The 18,528-nt window shown below is 32.3% G+C and overlaps 4 protein-coding genes across 4 annotated transcripts; 3 read left to right on the top strand and 1 right to left on the bottom strand.

Moving 5' to 3' along the window:
* The first annotated feature begins 415 nt into the window (after positions 1 to 415).
* On the top strand, positions 416 to 5,742 carry LOC108328351 (vesicle-associated membrane protein 722). The gene is made up of 5 exons (XM_017562210.2): positions 416 to 815; positions 3,862 to 4,003; positions 4,109 to 4,229; positions 4,300 to 4,362; positions 5,426 to 5,742. Exons 1-5 carry the CDS (start codon positions 623 to 625, stop codon positions 5,573 to 5,575), a joined length of 669 nt encoding a protein of 222 aa, XP_017417699.1. The 5' UTR covers positions 416 to 622; the 3' UTR covers positions 5,576 to 5,742.
* A 2,901-nt stretch (positions 5,743 to 8,643) lies between these two features.
* On the top strand, positions 8,644 to 10,437 carry LOC108327411 (uncharacterized). The gene is made up of 4 exons (XM_017561118.1): positions 8,644 to 8,847; positions 8,961 to 9,932; positions 10,006 to 10,197; positions 10,273 to 10,437. The coding sequence occupies exons 1-4, from the start codon at positions 8,644 to 8,646 to the stop codon at positions 10,435 to 10,437; spliced, it is 1,533 nt and encodes a 510-aa protein (XP_017416607.1).
* A 188-nt stretch (positions 10,438 to 10,625) lies between these two features.
* On the bottom strand, positions 10,626 to 12,762 carry LOC108327413 (protein MAINTENANCE OF MERISTEMS-like). The gene is made up of 7 exons (XM_052872570.1): positions 12,403 to 12,762; positions 11,933 to 12,069; positions 11,683 to 11,812; positions 11,442 to 11,600; positions 11,089 to 11,376; positions 10,854 to 11,009; positions 10,626 to 10,649 (listed from the first exon to the last, which is right to left on the bottom strand). The coding sequence occupies exons 1-7, from the start codon at positions 12,760 to 12,762 to the stop codon at positions 10,626 to 10,628; spliced, it is 1,254 nt and encodes a 417-aa protein (XP_052728530.1).
* A 1,168-nt stretch (positions 12,763 to 13,930) lies between these two features.
* Positions 13,931 to 17,355, top strand: LOC108329472 (putative vesicle-associated membrane protein 726). The gene is made up of 6 exons (XM_017563685.2): positions 13,931 to 14,323; positions 15,439 to 15,580; positions 15,661 to 15,781; positions 15,955 to 16,017; positions 16,489 to 16,570; positions 17,056 to 17,355. The coding sequence occupies exons 1-6, from the start codon at positions 14,134 to 14,136 to the stop codon at positions 17,172 to 17,174; spliced, it is 717 nt and encodes a 238-aa protein (XP_017419174.2). The 5' UTR covers positions 13,931 to 14,133; the 3' UTR covers positions 17,175 to 17,355.
* The last annotated feature ends 1,173 nt before the right edge of the window (positions 17,356 to 18,528 follow it).

An 18,528-nucleotide genomic window follows, 5' to 3' on the forward strand; every position in this document is an offset into this window, starting at 1 on the left:
AATTTAAGTACACAATCTAAATAGATATTTATTTACTAAAAATGATTTTTAATCTATTATTTATATTAACAATTACATTGAATCGCATTAGACATTATTATTATGATTCATTTTTTTTTTCTATTTTTTCCCGTTTTCAAAAGAAAATTGAAAAAACCAGATCTACAATCAGGCTCCAAAAACATTATAACCATTTTTTTTAATTTGGACAAACTTATTTCAGATTGAATTTCTAAAGTGCATAGTAAAAGGGTTTAACGTAGTAAATAAAGTTTACTTAAGTTTCGAATATTTTTTAAAAAGGTGTATTCTAGAAAGAAAGAAAAAAGAAAAATCTTAAGTTTACGTGTTTACCATATAATAATATTATTGATATTAGAATTGGTTGTTCGTCGATAATATTATTGATATTAGAATTGGTTGTTCGTCGAAGGAAAGAGTCTCGTGTTGCGCCTGGTTCCTCTGACGTTTCCTTCTCCGTTTCCCAAATTTTGAAAAGCCAACACACGCTTTTGCTCTTCCTCACTTTAAAGCCCTTCTTCTACGATCCACCAATATTCAACTTTTTCTCTTTCTCTCTCTCTTCCGAGTTGTTAATTTGTTTCTTTCACTGATTGATCTCATGACGGGGCAGCAATCCCTGATATACAGCTTCGTGGCGCGGGGCACGGTGATTCTGGCGGAGTACACCGACTTCAATGGAAACTTCACGGAGGTAGCTTTGGACTGCCTTCGCAGGCTCCCTGCTTCCAATTCCAAATTCACCTATAACGCCGATGCTCATACCTTCAACTACCTCAACGATAATGGATTCAGTAATCTCTCTTCCTCCCTACCTTCTATTGTTTCCATTCCACCAAGATTTTCATTTTTCTGTTATATCATTTTTCGATTCACGATTTTAACTACTTTTTTAATTTCTTTCCATGCATAGAACCTAAACAATTTCAATGAAATGAATTTCACTTTGATTTCCACTGAATTTGTAAATTAATTAGCGTAAATCACCTTAAATATAATTTTAGACACAACGTCGTTTACAATATAGTTGATAAAGTTAGTTTCCACAAGCTAGATTTTACCTTTTAATTAATAATAAAATTAAAAAATTTATGTTTTTAAGATAAAATATATTATTATGTAATTATAATTTTATATTTTTCTAATAAATAATTGAACTTTTTATTACATTGTTTATTGTTTCTATTTGTTTTCTAAATACTGGACATGTCTTTTTCTGTTTAGATAAGTTATTATATTTAAATTAATTTATCTAATAAATATTAATTAAATTTCATTTTTATTTACTTTTATAATTTTTTTTAATTTAAAGTTTGTTACACAGAGTTCCTTTTACTATTTTTATCTAATATAATTATGTAATGAAATAGTAATTATTTTAATTTTTAAAATTAGATATTAGATATATTTAAAACAAATATTAAAAATTATGTAATCATTAATATAATAATTAATTTTGGTATAAAATTGAAAATAAATAATAATAGATAAAAAAATATAAATAAAAGAAGATGTATTAAAATATAATAGATAATAATAGAAAAATCTTAAAATAATTTCTAACTTATAAACTAGATAAACCAAAACATTCTAAAATAAATATTTTGAAGTACCTTATAAAATACATTTGTATTTATCAAACTAATTTATGAGCTAATCATCTACCACCTACTTTATTAAATACACTTTTAACAATGATATAAAAATTATATAAATTGAATGTATTTAAATTAAATTTAAAAAAAATCAATTTATAATAATTCTTCTTCTTCAAGTTTTAGGGAGATTAACTTTTGTTTATTCCATGATCCCTCTCAACACAAAACAAAAGTCGTGTGCTATCAATGTAAAAATAAATCATAGCATTAACAACCAAAATTAATTTCATCAATAAAATTTATTATAATTATTATAGAAATTAATAAATGTATCATATGTAAAATCTATAACTAAATAATGACATAAAAATCTTAATTATGTCTACGTTTTAATTTTAATTACTTTTTTTGAGAAAATTTTGTATGAATTGAAAATATATAATAATTTCATTATATTTTTTAACCATTATCTTATAAAACACATTAATATTAATTATAGAATTTTTCCAATGACACGTAACTTTCAATTCTTTATGTTAATCTTAGAAGTTGTATTCGGTGCAGGTGTGATATCGTGCCAGTTGTTTGTTTTTTTTTTCTGTCTGCGGATACTTTGAATTGCTCGGTTAATCTTAGAAACGGTCTTAAGGAACATTCTAATGTCCACATTTTCATATTGGTTGACTCGTCTTCATTTGTGTTGTATCATATGGACTTTTTAAAATTTGATTTAGAAGTCTAGTACTTTTTATTTTTCTAAAGGTTTGGTTATTATTAGAGTTTTTGTTACTACACTATCAATAAAAAAATAACAACACACTTTTCACTAACGTTTTATTATTAAATAAATTTTATAAGACTTTTACAAAATTTGGGAATCTCATTATTTATTCAATGAATTATTTTCTTATTTTCTATTTTCTAATAAATGTTAACCTTTTATTAAATACAATAGAGAAAAAAGTCTTTTCTTTTTGCCTAAACTTCATATTTTATATGTATTTATATTCTATATTTATTTATATAAAATTAATTCAATCAAGACGTGAGACAATTTATGTAACAGAAATTATATTTGATTTTTTGTCAGGTCAATTAAAAGGTAAAATATATTATTGATATAGTAGGCTTAATAACATGTAACATGATGACTTAATTAAAAAGTAAGATATATTATTTAGTTGAAAAATTAAATAAACTATAGCGACATTCAAACTAATTGAACCATTCTTTATGACTAGACTTTACATCACCGTGCCCCATCCAGATAGTAGTTTTAGATTGCTGGTTGTGAAACCTAATTCAATATTCATCAACTTGTTCGTCTTAATGTATTTGAATTGATGTTAAGTTATAATAAATATATGAATAACATATTACGTAATGTAATTTTTAAGATAATGTTTAGCTTCATTTTAAAGAATTGATTTAATCTCTAGAATTAATTTTGAATTGAAATAATTTTAAGCAGCTTTTATTACTATATTAAAAATTTTATGCTAAATTTCAGGATTTTTACTGTAATGAATAAACAAATAACATTAATCACATCTAACTTTAATTTATAAAAAATTAACATCATTTCCAATTTAAAATCTTAAGACTACTAATATTATTTCAGTTTAAAATTGATTTTAATCGAAATCAGATTTTAATTTATTGGAAATGAAATCATGCAGCGACTTTTGGTTAAAATTAAAAATCTTTATTATCTAAGGTAGATACTAATATAAACATTACATATAAAATTATGTGTTAATTAACAACAAGCTAGTGGTTGAAATATTAAGATAAAATAGCGTTATCGTGTACACTTTCTTGGTTGTCAATTTAAGAAATCCACAAAATGTAATTTCGGTTTTGTATATTTTTAACTAATATTTTAAAATGTATTAAGCTTATGTTTCATGTTCGTGCTTTTTTGTGTTTTTGTTGTCAGTATTGAATAAACAATTGTGAGGAAAAATATAACTTTATTTATATATTTCTTACATTTTATTACTTTATTTTGTACTTTATTTGTTGTTAATATGGATTATACTTTTATTGGGTTGCAATTATTATCATATTTTAGATAGAAGTGATAAGAGTAAAGTTTTTTTTGGTAGCAACATGCATGCTGAAAGTGGTTTATTTTAGTAGAATATGGTTAACCTCTACTGAAATTATGTTTGTAATTTGCACATGTTTCCTAGTGAATTAAGGCAGAAATAGCTGGACTGACATGATGTATTATTTTTAGCTTACTGTGTTGTGGCAGTGGAATCCGTTGGTCGGCAACTTGCAATGGCATTTCTTGAACGCATCAAGGATGATTTTAGCAAGAGATATGGTGGAGGAAAAGCTGCAACAGCCACTTCTAAAAGCTTAAACAAAGAATTCGGGTACTTGATATTATGTTTACTTATTGTGTAAAGCAAATGGGGCCTCTAAGTGTTTGATGAAATGTACTAATAAATGAAGCCTTTAATTGTTGTGTGGGGTTTTAGACCCAAGTTGAAGGAACATATGCTGTATTGTGTGGAACACCCAGAAGAGGTTAGCAAACTAGCGAAAGTGAAAGCTCAGGTTTCTGAAGTCCAACAAGCTATGCGGGCAAACATTGATCAGGTATATATAGTGTTAAATTATTGGACCTTATTTCACACCATATTTTGCCAATCATTGTATTATGTCTTAGGTTCTTGATCGTCAAGTGAAAATTGATGTTTTGGTGGGCCAAACTGAGGATCTTCGGGATCAGGTACTATTTATGATTTCACTTTTATATTAACAGTTAGCAAAAAATAACATATTATAATTACTATTTTGTGGATTAAAAAACTTATGATTCTACTTACATGTTTTATTTTTGTAAAAGAATTAATATAATAAGTTTAAAATCGATCTCAAATTAAAACAACTTTGAATAACTTATGCTGAGTTGGAAATTTTAAACGAAACTTAATGTTTACTTACTTTTAGATTAAAATCGTTTAATTATAAGTTAACTCACTTCAAAAACAGATTTTGTAGAAATCAAATTTAACAACATTAACTCAAACTCACTAAGTCTATGAAAAATTGAACTGATATGATTTTATCAAGCAGGGTCACTTAACCTATATGTTTGGTTGAATAATGTCTAGGAAAAACTTGAAATAGATCATCACTAGTAAAAGGTACACTTTACATTTAACTTAACCATACAGAATCAATCTCTAAAATGAGATATAAATTTACTTATTTATCTTTTAATCAATATGAAATTTCCAAAAGTTATTTATGAATAAAGATGTTATTTGGTATTTTTAAATATAAACAAATTATAATACTTTTAAATATTAAATTTAAAGATAGATGTCGATAAATTAAAGAGGATTATTCAGCAATTTTCTTTAGTTTGTAAGCACTTTCTTCAAATTTAAGCTACGAGAATCACATTAAAATAATATTTTTATTTACAAAACATTTTCCACTTAAATGTCGGTTCACTAAATGAAGGGTTCAGTTGGCCTAATGTATCCAAAGTGAATGAATAGCTGTATAGCATGGTCACTGTGCCATGAAAGTATCACAAAACTATCATAGATGACTGTGTTGTTTCAATAGATTCTTGTTATGCTACATTTAAGTTGTAGCCAAAATGTATCTGTCAAGAAAAATTATAAGTGGTTGAAGTCTTTTTCACTTATTTTCATCTACATTGACCAAACCAGTTCTTTGATATGTTACATACCAGTATCATGCATCAAAACTTGTCATCTTCAATGTACAAAAAGATCTGTGGGGTGTAATCGATTTGTGAATTTTGTATGGTTTTGAAGGCCAGTGATTTCAGGGGAGTTGGAAACCAGTTAAGGAGAAAAATGTGGTATCAGAACATGAAGATAAAGCTGATAGTACTCGCCATCATTATTGCCATCATTCTCATAATTGTTCTTTCAGTGTGTGATGGGTTCAATTGTGGTGGATGATACTTACCACTCACCTGCCACTTTTTGTAGTTTAATATATATACTTGCATGATATGATATCAACACTGTATAAAATTTGTTTATTTGATTGGCATAATAAGGTATCATGCAGGGTGTGATGGAACATTTTTAGTAAGATAAACAATGGAAATTGACCATTTTTAGTTTATGAATTCTTCTTATAAAATATCTAATATCACGTTTAATATAAAACTTTAAGATTATGAGTTATATATATATATATATATATATATATATATATATATATATATATATAAATTATTTTTTATTTTTAGGTGAAATTTTTAATTTATATTTAAATTTAAGATAAAAATAGGAAAATAAATAATATGTGACATGTCTTATTAGGTTTTCAGTTTATATTTAAATCATCTATAGGTTTTTAGTTGCTTTCAACCAAAACATACATGTGAATGAATAAATTAATTTTAGGTTTAATGTTTTGGTAGATCTCTATTTTTGTTCAGAATCTCAAATATCAACCTAAACAAATCAACATTGTCACAATGTTCACTGTAATAACAACACACATAACTCCAACTAGCAATTTTATCCTTTTATGCAACTTTTGGACTAAAATTTCCAAATCACATATCCTCCTCCTTTGTTTGACAATTTCACCATCTCTTTCGTCATTATTTTCTTCATTACACCACTTGAAAAAGTTAAAGTACATCCCTCTTGATGATCCACCCTATTATGCACCAAATAAGCCACCAAAATTTGTTCTAACTCATCAATCTATGAACAAATTAATTCTAAATAAAGTGACAAGGGTATTCAAAAAACCTAGTAATGACAACATCCCTAAAAATTTCTGCTAGCATTCTGTGGTGTTCTCGCCACTTTGCTTACAACATAATCACCACATTTGCAACGAGGGATTATCCCACCTCCCTTCCAAGCACCATCATTTGAGGATTGCGAATTTCTTTCCCACCCTGTTTTGGAACAAGAAGAACAACTTTGGGAAGAAGTTATTTCTATCTACCCACAACCACTATGCTGAAAAAATGGAACAACTTGCACGAACCCTAACCACCCCTTTTATTAGACACAATAACCTCAACTTTAAACATTTCCACCAGCTCACTTCACTTTGCCACATATTCATCAAACTGCACAGCTCACTTAGGTTTGACCATGGTATGGAGCAAATGATGTATTAAACCCTTATGAAAATATCAATATTGATAAGGGCGACTAGTACTCAACTATTTACACTATATAACAAATAAGGATTTAGTTTAGTATTTTTTTTACTATATTCTTATAGGTTCTATCCGTAATTTCTATATATTAATATTAGGATGGGAATCTAATTAAAAATAAATGCAATAATGTTTTTGCTCATCAATTTTATAAAAAATTCTATTGTAGAAAAAAAAATCCAAAAAGTTAAATTATTAGTACGTGCAACGTATTGAAAGAATTTGTGAATAATCAAACAATAATGGGTGTTGCTCCCTTCATCACCACCACTTGCTCTCTCCACCCCTTACTATTTTGCCCTTGAGTAAAATTTTATTTCTATGGTTAATATTTTTGAATTTTGACCCACTCCCAACTCATTCCACTAATCACCTGATACTAGTCCCCTACATGAATGTACGAGCAAGAAGTTTTTCTTTCATTTTAACGTTGGATTTCATCCTCTCTTTATAGGAATATTTTAATAATTTAATTTAAATGTTTTGATTTATTATTTTTGAATATATTTTTGATGTATTTTAATAATGTATATTTATATTAGTTTATATTTATACTTTTGTATTTTGCACGTTATATATAATTAGTTTTTAAATTTAATGTTTTTGTAAAATATATATTTTTTATATATGATTTTTGTATTCTTTAATTGTTTAACAATTTTATAATTATATAAAAAATTACTTATTACTTTATTTATATTAATATTTTTATATTTGTTTGATTAATTATTAATTATGTTAATAATGCTCATTATAATTTTATAGGTGATTATTATTTAAAATGGATGAATATCTTCATATGGATTCTCAATTTTTAGTTTGAAATCCGATTTCACTTCATTAATTAACGAAGTTGTAGGGAGATTTAACAAATAAATTTACCACAAATGAAATAATTCGTTCACGGGAGCACTTAATTCAATGGGTAAGAGGGATGACTTATGATTTAGGATTTGTTGTGGTAACAGTAAGATCTGACAAAGCTACTGGTGTGTACAAGGAAGAAAAACGTTCGTCATACTTGGATGTGAAAGAGGGGGGAAATATCGGAAATACAAAGCCGATGCGGTGGCTAGTGTATACGGCACTCGTAAATGTGAGTGTCTGTTTAGATTAAAGGGTAAACCATGTTCAGATGGGGCCGGATGAGTGTTGAAGGTGATGTGTGGACATCACAACCATGAGTTGGCTGAAACTTTAGTTGGTCACTCTTATGCTGGCAGGTTAAATACGAGTGAGCAGTCATTACTGGTTGATATGACAAAGAGTAAAGTTACACATGTAAATATTTTATTAACACTCAAACAAAATAATGATCGAAATTTCACAACGATTAAAAAAATTTACAACGCAAGGCAAGCATATAAACGATCATTAAGAGGGTCCAGAACTGAACTACAACAACTTATGATGTTGTTGGATCGGGATAAGTACATTCATTAGAGTAGGTGTGCTGATGATTCAGAGGTTGTTACTGACCTGTTTTGGACACATCCTAATGCGGTCAAATTGTTAAACTCATTTAATGTTGTATTTTTGATGGATTCCACATATAAAACAAATAGATATAGACTTCCGTTGCTTGAGATTGTGGGTATGACTACAGGGTTAACCTTCTCAGCCGCATTTGCTTTCTTGTCTACTAAAAGGCAGAGTAATTTCACATGGGTTTTGGAAAAGATGGAAGGTTTATTTTTAACATCTGAGGGTGGTCCTAAAGTCATTGTCACTAACCGAGACTTGGCTTTAATGAATGCCATTGCAAATGTATTCCCTAAGTCATATTAGATGTTATGTCGGTTCCACATCCTTAAAAATGTTAAAGCTAAATGCAAAATGTTAGTTCATCCTACTGAGGCTTGGGATGTGTTGATGGATGCATGGGAAAATGTGATGGATTGTGCTGATGAAAGCTTGTTTGTTGAGTATGTGAATAGTCTTCAATACGCGAGCAATTCATGCCCTTTGTTCTTTGAATATGTGAATCAGACTTGGATTATTCCGTACAATACATACTTTGTAAAGTTCTGGACGAACAAAGTAATGCATTTAGGGAACACAACCACAAATAGGTATGTTGTAATGTTATTTTATTTATTTGTTTTGTAGATAAATATTTATTTGCACTTGTTGATAGTTTTTTTTGTTTCAAGGCTGAATATGCTCATTGGAGCCTGAAGAAAGTTCTTGGCAATAGTATGGGTGATTTGTGTTCTTGTTGGGATAATATTCATAACGTCATTATCTTACAACACAACAAGATTAAGGCGTCATTTGAAAGTAGTTTGTTGCTCACGAGTGACCATTTTAAAGGCGATAGATATAGAAAACATATTGGGTGTGTCTCTCGATATGTATTAGATCTTATTGCTAAGGAATTGGAAATAGTGCAGCAGATAGGATTGGACTCCTCAAAGTGTGGATGCGTATTAAGACGTACATTTGGTGTCCCCTGTGCATGTGAATTAGCACGGTATGATCCTAGGATGATCCCTGTGGGTGAATTTCATATCATGTGGCGAAGATTACATTTCTCAAATGTTGAATTAAATGAAATCGAGCCCCTATTATCCATTAAAAATGAGTTGAAACAAGTAGAAGAACGATTCAATGAGGTTGACATTGGCGGTAAAGTCACCATCAAGCAGAAGTTACTTGACATTGTTTGTCCTACATTGACATCAATGGTCCCTCCATTACATAAAGTCAAGACAAAGGGTGCACAAAAAAGTAAAGTTCAACGAAGAGAAAGGTCTACTACACGGGATCCATCATATTTTCAGCATGTGGACGCCTTTCATTTAACCATAGAATCTTCATCTGTGAGAAGTAAATTACAATCAAAGCCAAAAGCAGTGAAGAAAAGGAGAGTTCCAATGATAGACCAGTTTCATTCTACTACTCACCCCTTCATTGTGGACGTTGTTGATGTTGTGCTTGATGGTCACTGTGGATATAGATGCATTGTTGCGTTGTTGGGACTTGGAGAAGATTCATGGCCCCTTATTAGGAATGAGTTGTACAAAGAACTCAGTGAATGGCGTGATGAATACGAAAGCCTAGTAGGAGGCTATGATAGACTAGAAGAACTAAGGAACTCTTTGTTGGTGCAGTCACTGTCGGCGGTAAGTGTTTCCCGTTTTATGTATTTTATTTATTACATTTATTTTTCCTAACAACTTGTTTTATTCATAACAGGCTAACAGGAACAAGTGGATGACATTACCAGACATTGGTTATGCAATTGTTAACCGATATAACGTTATCTTAGTGTATATGTCATACTCTCAAAATTATACTATCTTCCCCCTACGTTTCACACCACCTTCTGATATAACTCAACATCGCTTGATTTGTATAGGACATGTTCATGGATGTCATTTTGTACAGGTAAGTGTATTTTTTTATGATTTCCTTTTAAAATTACTTATCACTCAATTAATTATTGTAATTTGTATAATGCAGGTTAAGCTACAAGAAGGTTGTCCATTGGCCATGGTGAATATCATGTCCTCAACTCACTATTATCCTGAGGCACGAGCGTGGTCATCTATTTATACTAGTAGAATGCAAGCATTTGCACAGTTGATGGGTGTAACAACATCTTATGTTGACTTAGGTGATTCGTGATATTTATATTATGTATGAAGATATGTAAAAATACACTATTATTTATATTATTAGTATTTGTGATGTTTATATTATTAGTATTCGTGATATTTATGTATTATTTATTTATGTATGAAGATATATTTATATGTTCAGTATTCGTGATATTTATATTAGTTGTTGTTAATTAAGTACTTATTTTTTTCCACTTAAACATATAAATATTGGATCATCTATATAACCAATATAAAAGAACATGTAACTCAAAATGAAAACATTAAAATTATAAGAAATTATAAATGTCTAATACAAATATAAAGGAAATATAAAGTCAAATAATACATAATGAGCAAAAGGAAATATAAAGTCCTGTAATACATAATGAAAAAATGAAATACAAAGTCTTATCAATTAGACGTCGACTGTCTACCACGCACATGCCTCTGCCCTCTCCTAGTCGGGGAATATTCGTCGATGCCCTCATTAGCAATCTGCAGCAGGTCCACTGACACCTGATGTGCAACAGTACCCTCGGTCACATGACGACACGATATCAAGGACTGTAACATTCTCGCCATTCGCCTAAATCTAGCCTACATTATAATTATATCAAACAATTAAATAAAAAAGGTGAATAAAATTTAATAATATAAGCAATGAAAAATAACATACCAGGGCGCCAGATGGTGAAGGTGGGTACGGTCTACGATGGAGTCGCGTATAAGGATGCGAAACCCTCCTAAACCACTGAATGTACCCATCGACACAATCAGAAGGGGATGCTGCATGTCTGACATTACTCACAATGTGAGCTCTGAAGTGCAACCAAACATGATCAATGGCCACTATATCTGCATCTGGAACCGCAATGGGTGATCGTGGACTGTCTTGCTGAAACCCAAATTGCCTCAACACACGCTTAGGCAAATGCGGCAAAGGGTGTCCCCAATCCGAATCCATCTAGAAAACATACAGATGCTGAAGAATGGCTGAATGGCCCAATGCCCCTCATACGGATGCCATACAACTCCACTGTATGTCAGCGCATCCAACTGTGACCGAATCTCCGCGAGAGTGGAACCCTGCCTAGGGCTCTGCCACCTCATGGCACGTGGTGTGGTATCATCGTAAGAAGTCACCAACCGCCTCCTTCCCATGCAAGGGAAATGTTCGTATATCCAACTCTAAAAAAATAATTATTCAATTAAATTTCATCCATCTTCGAACATGGAAATAAATACATGAAATAAATGTCAAAGTTATAACTGTACCTGAAATAGAGTCAAATATCCGACCATCTGCTTTGTGGAGGCGAGAACTCGCATCTCCGAGCTGCTCGTACAAATGGGCGAGTGCAGCAACGCCCCAGGCATATCTGCCACACGCGTGTACGTCTCTAAATAATAATAAGTAAGACACGCGTATAGAACTGATACTCTTATTTGCAAAAATCGTGCATCCTACTAGATACAACAAATATGCTCTGGCAGTATAGTCCCAATGTTTCGACTCACACCTCTGAACATATATCTCTCTAAGCCAGCTGAGTTTGACTTTCGGACCCCGTGCATCCTCCATCTCAGCACCAACTGTGCCACCATCAACGCCGAGCAGTTGCACAAGGGCTGTACGAGCCTCCTCAAACTCCAAGTCCTCCAAATCACACAGTTATCCCATCACGGACATGTGAAGTAATGTCGAGATGTCATCAAGAGTAAGGGGAGATGAAAACTACTGGTCTCGAAATGCCACCTCTCTATGAATTCGAGGAGTAAGCCCTTATCAACGTAATCATAACAAATCTCTGTGAGAGGCATCAAACTAGAATTCAACACAATGTGTTGAATTCCCTCGTGGCATGGTCCTAACTTATTTACTTTTTTGCCGTTGGAGATCAACTTCAGTATGTCCCCTCAATCCTACACATCAATATTTAATAAATTTCTATTAAAAAAACAATAAAATAAATTTTATTTTTACACTCACCCGACCTTGTGAAATAGCATAAGCTACATGCTGAACATAGTGCGTCAGCAATGAACCATCACGTGGACCTCTAGGAAATCCACCGACATACTCTTGTATGTCATGAACATCCGCATGCTCCTCCTCATTGTCATCGTCGTCAAGGGCCTCAAATGCATCCTCCTGACCATGAGTCTCATACGCCTCATATGTTTGCTCCTCAAAGGCTCGCTCCTCAGCATAAGGGTCATCCTCAATAGGAGCTGCACGACTTCTATGAGTGGAAGAGGTAGGTCTTCTCCGAGTTTCGCCCTGTGCCGAACTCTCTCCTCGAGAACTCTCACCTCGAGAATTAAAAGATGCACCGTGTGTTCTTACCATTTCTGACAAAAATATAATTGTTTCATTTAAAAAACCAGCATAATTGATTTTTATTCGCATCATTACAATTAAAATGTGTTCTGAATCCACTTCGCTAATAGTTGGAACAACAATCACATATTGATATATTGGATTGAGCTTTTAACTTTGAACATTAAGTTGCGAGACTGATTGCAACATCTCTGTTCCATGGATTGACTCTGTGCTTCTAACATTCTATATTTAATATTGAAGAAGAAAAAAATCCCAAAAGGCCGAAACAGATGTGGGATATCCGTTTGAAGGCCAAACGAATATCCCACATCCGTTTTGGCCTGTTCAGGCGGTGCACAATCGAACCAGCGGCAACAATACTCCATAAACGGTGATAAACAGTGACAAAATAACACATATTCAAAGTACACAAACAATAATAAACCTTAAATTAAACTATTTAACATAAAAAAGGAAGACAATGGTGAAGAAAACCAACCTGAAGAAGACGAAAACAAGCTGTAAGGAACTCGATCCAGGCTCTTCCTCGACGCTCCTCCACACCATGGCGACAATGAAAGCTTTCAAACCAAAAGAAAAACGGGAAAGAAACAAATAAAGGAAAGGAAGTGGGGAAGTGAAATGGAAATGGGGAAAGAGAAAGAGAGTTCCGTGAGTGCTGGAAAAGTAAATAAGGATTAGGATTTCAAATTATTTAAAATAGGGTAAAAGTAAAAAACTTTTATTTTAAAGATATCATTAGAATTAAAATAATGTGAGGAGGTGGAGAAAATATACCGTAATGGCGAGAACAACACCCAATAATCATTAACGTGGTATCAATTGAAACATTTTAAAACACATTATTCAATTATTTCCTACGAATTTAGTTAAAAAAAGAACATATTTGAGTTGAGTCAACAATTTAAAATTTATCCTATATTTATTTAAGAAAAACACACACATATAATTTTTTTCTAATTTAAAATTTGTACAATCCAAAATCTAAAACAATACCCATACTCAGGTGTGAATGTGACGTTCCTCTAGAGAACGACTTTGAAGGACACTGTTTGAAAACCTCAACCAATTTGAAAATGTATGGCAGCGAAATTTGAAAGTGGCGTGGCACTTCGTAATAACGGACAAAAGTCGAGGGCATTTCAACAACGTATACCCTCTTTTCTTCTATTTCACGCTTGCTTCACATCTAAGCCAACAAAATCAAACACCGTCTGTGTACAGCGGAAGAACGAAGCCTCCTCGTTCTTCTTCTGCGCTTTCTCTTTCTACAACCGCTGCCTATCTTTCGTTCTTTCTCTCTCCTCAACCTGCCACGTCACCTTCCTCTAGGAGTCGCGCGGTGTTGCTCGTTCTGCTGCCGTTGTGGTTCCGGCGATGGGACAGCAATCGTTGATCTACAGCTTCGTCGCTCGCGGCACCGTGATCCTTGCCGAGTACACTGAGTTCACCGGAAACTTCACGGGCGTGGCGGAGCAGTGCCTCCAGAAACTCCCTTCCTCCAACAACAAGTTCACTTACAACTGCGATGGCCACACCTTCAACTACCTCGTGGATAACGGATTCAGTAACTCCTCTCTCTCTCTCTCTGTATATATCTACCTGTTGTATTGGTTCGCTGATCTGCTTTCGTTTTGTGATTTTACTGTGTTTGTTCTTGGAACCGGATTCGGTGCGCTTACGCGCACGCGCTGATGTAAACCAGCGCTGTTTGATGAAGATCGGACGGTTCAAATATCGTATTAATGTTTAAAATATGCTTCGTCCGATCTTCATCGACTTTGGATGTGCGATGTCCGTTACCTCTTGATCTGCGTGCTAGAAATGAAAAAAGAAACAGAAATAGAGTTCGGTACACGGCGTGTGTAGCCTGACATGATTAGGTTAACCCCTGGGGATCAAACTTGGTTGTTCGAATGTGTTAAACAAAAAGTAAATGCGGAAATGGAAGCAGTGAAGTATTTGGATAATTCATATGTTATGTTTATAGGCATGTATGGTAGTTTGTAGCATTGTGTTGTGTCTGTTGTAGCCGATTTGTGCTCACTGGCTTATGACAAAGCACCATTTCTAATTTTAGTAAAGCTATTTGTGGATAGTAAGGGATATAGATTAATTTTTCCATTATTTTAGTAGCCGTTGAAGAGGATGATCAAGGTATTAAATTGCAGTTGTGGTTTCATCACAATTCTTGACTTGTGGAAAATTGTGGTTGATGTGGCCACAGTTGCGGTTGGAGTGCGATTCGACCATCATGCAGAGTCCAAAAACCTTGATGTTGTGAAATCATGGTCAGAGATCTCTCTTAAAACAATTTAGATGATTGAGGAAAACTTAGTAGTGTTGTAAGGGTTTTGAATGAAATCTTTTGGTTTTCTGGAGGTGAACTATATGGAATTATAAATGTTTAATTCTGACTTTATTGCTATTAGCTTTGTTAAAACAATCCTTCTCTTTATCTGTGGGACAGCTTTTTATAAAGCTGTTTTTTGATGTTTGATCTAGAAGGGTCACAGGCTGTCTCCTATTCCATTTTCTTTTTTCTTGTCTTGTACGCCTATCTTTTATGAGTGAAATATATACACAAGTGAGGAGCGAAAGACTCACTAGATTTCCTCTCAAGTAGCTTGACTGTGTTTTTTAAGTTAGTTAGGACTAACTAAATGCCACTGAATATTGTAGCTTATTGTGTGGTTGCTGTTGAATCTGCTGGACGGCAGATTCCAATTGCTTTCCTTGAACGAATCAAGGAGGAATTTACCAAAAAGTATGCTGGAGGAAAAGCAGCAACAGCCGCCGCTCAGAGCCTCAACAGAGAGTTTGGGTATATATGTGAAATGCAAATTTGTCTTTATAATCTTCTGTAATGAGATCAATTATCGTGAAATATTTGTTGTAGTATAGACCTAAGTTGAAGGAGCAGATGCAGTATTGTGTTGATCATCCAGAGGAAATCAGCAAGCTTGCTAAAGTGAAAGCTCAGGTGTCAGAAGTCAAAGGAGTTATGATGGAAAATATTGAGAAGGTAAGGCAATTATCCTTTTTGCTATTAGTGGGTGGACTGCGTTATGAGGGTAAAATTTTGTGCTAGTTTGTTTTTTTTTGGTGGGCATATTTGTCTGTATGGGTTTGAATTTAAACTTATATGTTCCTGTAACTTTATTACTAAGTTGCCGTGACGTTTATTCTATTTGGCAGGTTCTTGACCGTGGGGAGAAAATCGAGCTTTTGGTGGATAAAACAGAGAACCTTCGTTCTCAGGTCCATTTTTTATTAATATTACTGATGTCTTATTATGTAAATTTGAAGTAATAGATGACTAGAGATTCAACACACTTCATTCTCTTTAAACCTCCCTTTTTTATTGGTGTTATTTGTTGTCAAGAGTATAGAAATAATTATGTATTAGACACAGTCATCTACAAACTGACTCGGGAATACTTAATTTCTCTTTATATTCACCAGTTTGAGGAGACTTTAACTACATTGTATGTTTCTAAGTCATCAGTTAGGCAGGGCCTATCACACTATGAAAGTATTGGTTAGCATTGTGATACGTAACTCTCGTGCATTCATGTTGTGTTGTATTCTTCCTTTTTGTTTCCCTTCAAACATTGAATTTGTTTAATATTATGGCTCCTGTGACGTAGAGGAATTGGTAGTTTATTGTACTGTTTTTATGTCTTTTAAATATAATTTTTCTGTGCCTCATCAGTTAAATTGATCTTGCAGGCTCAGGATTTCAGGCAGCAGGGAACCAAGATTAGGAGAAAGATGTGGTTTCAAAACATGAAGATAAAGCTAATCGTTCTGGGTATCTTAATTGCCTTGATTCTCATTATTGTTCTTTCCGTTTGTGGTGGCTTCCACTGTGGTAAATGAGTCTTCCCACTTTCTGGCTTCAACTGTGGTATTTGTCTCCTCACTCGATATGATTGTTACTAGCAGATTGCCATTGTGCGCGTAGTGTCGGCATGGTGCTTTTGACTTACTTTTTGGGATTTACATTCTTCCAAATTTGATGATCAATATTACATGGCATTGCTTGTATAGTGTGTGATGCTTTAGTCTTTCCATCTTGTCTCCCATAGCGTAATGGTAGTTTGCCATTCTATATAGTTTAGGTGGGAGTTTAATCATTTGGTTTTGAAGATTATGCTGTTTTATTTATGACACATAAGAAACCAACCTTTGCGTATTCTAATGTGCTAAAATTCTAAACGCTGTTGTTTGGTTAAATTGGTGGGGTTTTAATTCATTCATTAGGTTTGCTCAATTAACTGAGTATTTCTTTACCAGTTGAGGCCAAACAAAGACAAGCAAAAACAGACGTTGAACACGAATGGTACAAATGGTGTGTTTGGGAAAACGTTGGGATCAGCGGAATGCACGTTTTTTCCTATCCATTTTTAGCTTAGGACACGTGAAAGATAGTTTGTTGTCTCGTAAACCAAAGACGCAAAATATTGCATTTCAGTTTCATGCATTATAAGAGTAAAGTCCTGTTTGCATTAATACGCTTGCTGAACATTCAATTGTACAGTTCTCCAAATTCACTTGTAATGTTCGCAGGCAAAATTCAATGCCCTGAAGTTTTGGTAAGTTGTAAGATTAGTGTCTTGGTCTTGAGATAACAAGACGTGTTCTTTCTGCGCGAAACTTATTTACGGTCCGTGGGTAGGTGTAAGGGGATTAGGTTTGTTGAGAAGTCTAAGGAATACAAAAAATTATTTGAAAAATTGGAAAATGAGAAATTGACCGATCAATCTGTTGACTGAATGATATTCTTGTGAAAATTAATTTGAGTAGCATAGTTCTGACAATGATATTCTGCACATCGATTCTTCGAACGACAGCCCCTTTGGAGGTCATACACCAAAATCGGTTTATAGAAAGTTAAGAAATTAAGAAATAATAAAAGTTAATATAACACTAAAATGTTTAATTAATTTCAAACAAAAACCGGTGTGAAGACATGAATTAGCATGAAAACCGTACAAGAATTTCTTGTCGAATAGGTTAGGATAATACCCTCAAAATTGCCTGTATACAAACATCAATCAGAGCATGAGGTGGAAAAATAATCCAAAAAATTAAAATTGTCCGTAACTCACACCAGTAAGATATTTCAAAATTTACTGAAGGGAGTGTGAATTTCCGTTAGAAATGAGTTGAACGGAAAAATTGCATTTTCAATACGTGAGTGGAGAAATAATGTAAAGTTAGATTGAGTTTAAACTTAGATGAATTAGATCAATTGAAATCTTTCTTTCCAATTGACAAATTAAAACGATTAATTTCATTTATATTATTATGATAACAAAAAATAAAAACTGATTATTATAATAATTAAGCAATTATTAAAATAAAATATATTATTAAATTGTAAAAATTTTCATAAGAAATAATTTTAAAAATAAATAATTTTTATGATTTTATCTTACTTAGCTTTCTTTTATTGTACTGGTAGATCTTTTTCTTTCTTATTGTGGATAATTAATTGAGTTTTAAAGAATAATTTCCTAAATATAAAATTATAAAAATTTGTACACATTATTAATGTTATACATTATAGCTAAAGTTAAAAAAAAAACCTTTATTAATGTTATACATTATAGATACTGATTTTTTATACTTTGGATAAAAGAAAACAAATCTATTCTTTTGTTTAAGAATGTAAATTTAAAAATTATAGTTCTAATTTTCTTGACTATTTTTACTGGAAATGGTTTTTAAATAAAAATCCCATAAAAATAATAACGTTAAACAATA

The sequence above is a fragment of the Vigna angularis genome, chromosome 2, assembly GCF_016808095.1.
Source record: "Vigna angularis cultivar LongXiaoDou No.4 chromosome 2, ASM1680809v1, whole genome shotgun sequence".
NCBI lineage: Eukaryota > Viridiplantae > Streptophyta > Magnoliopsida > Fabales > Fabaceae > Vigna > Vigna angularis.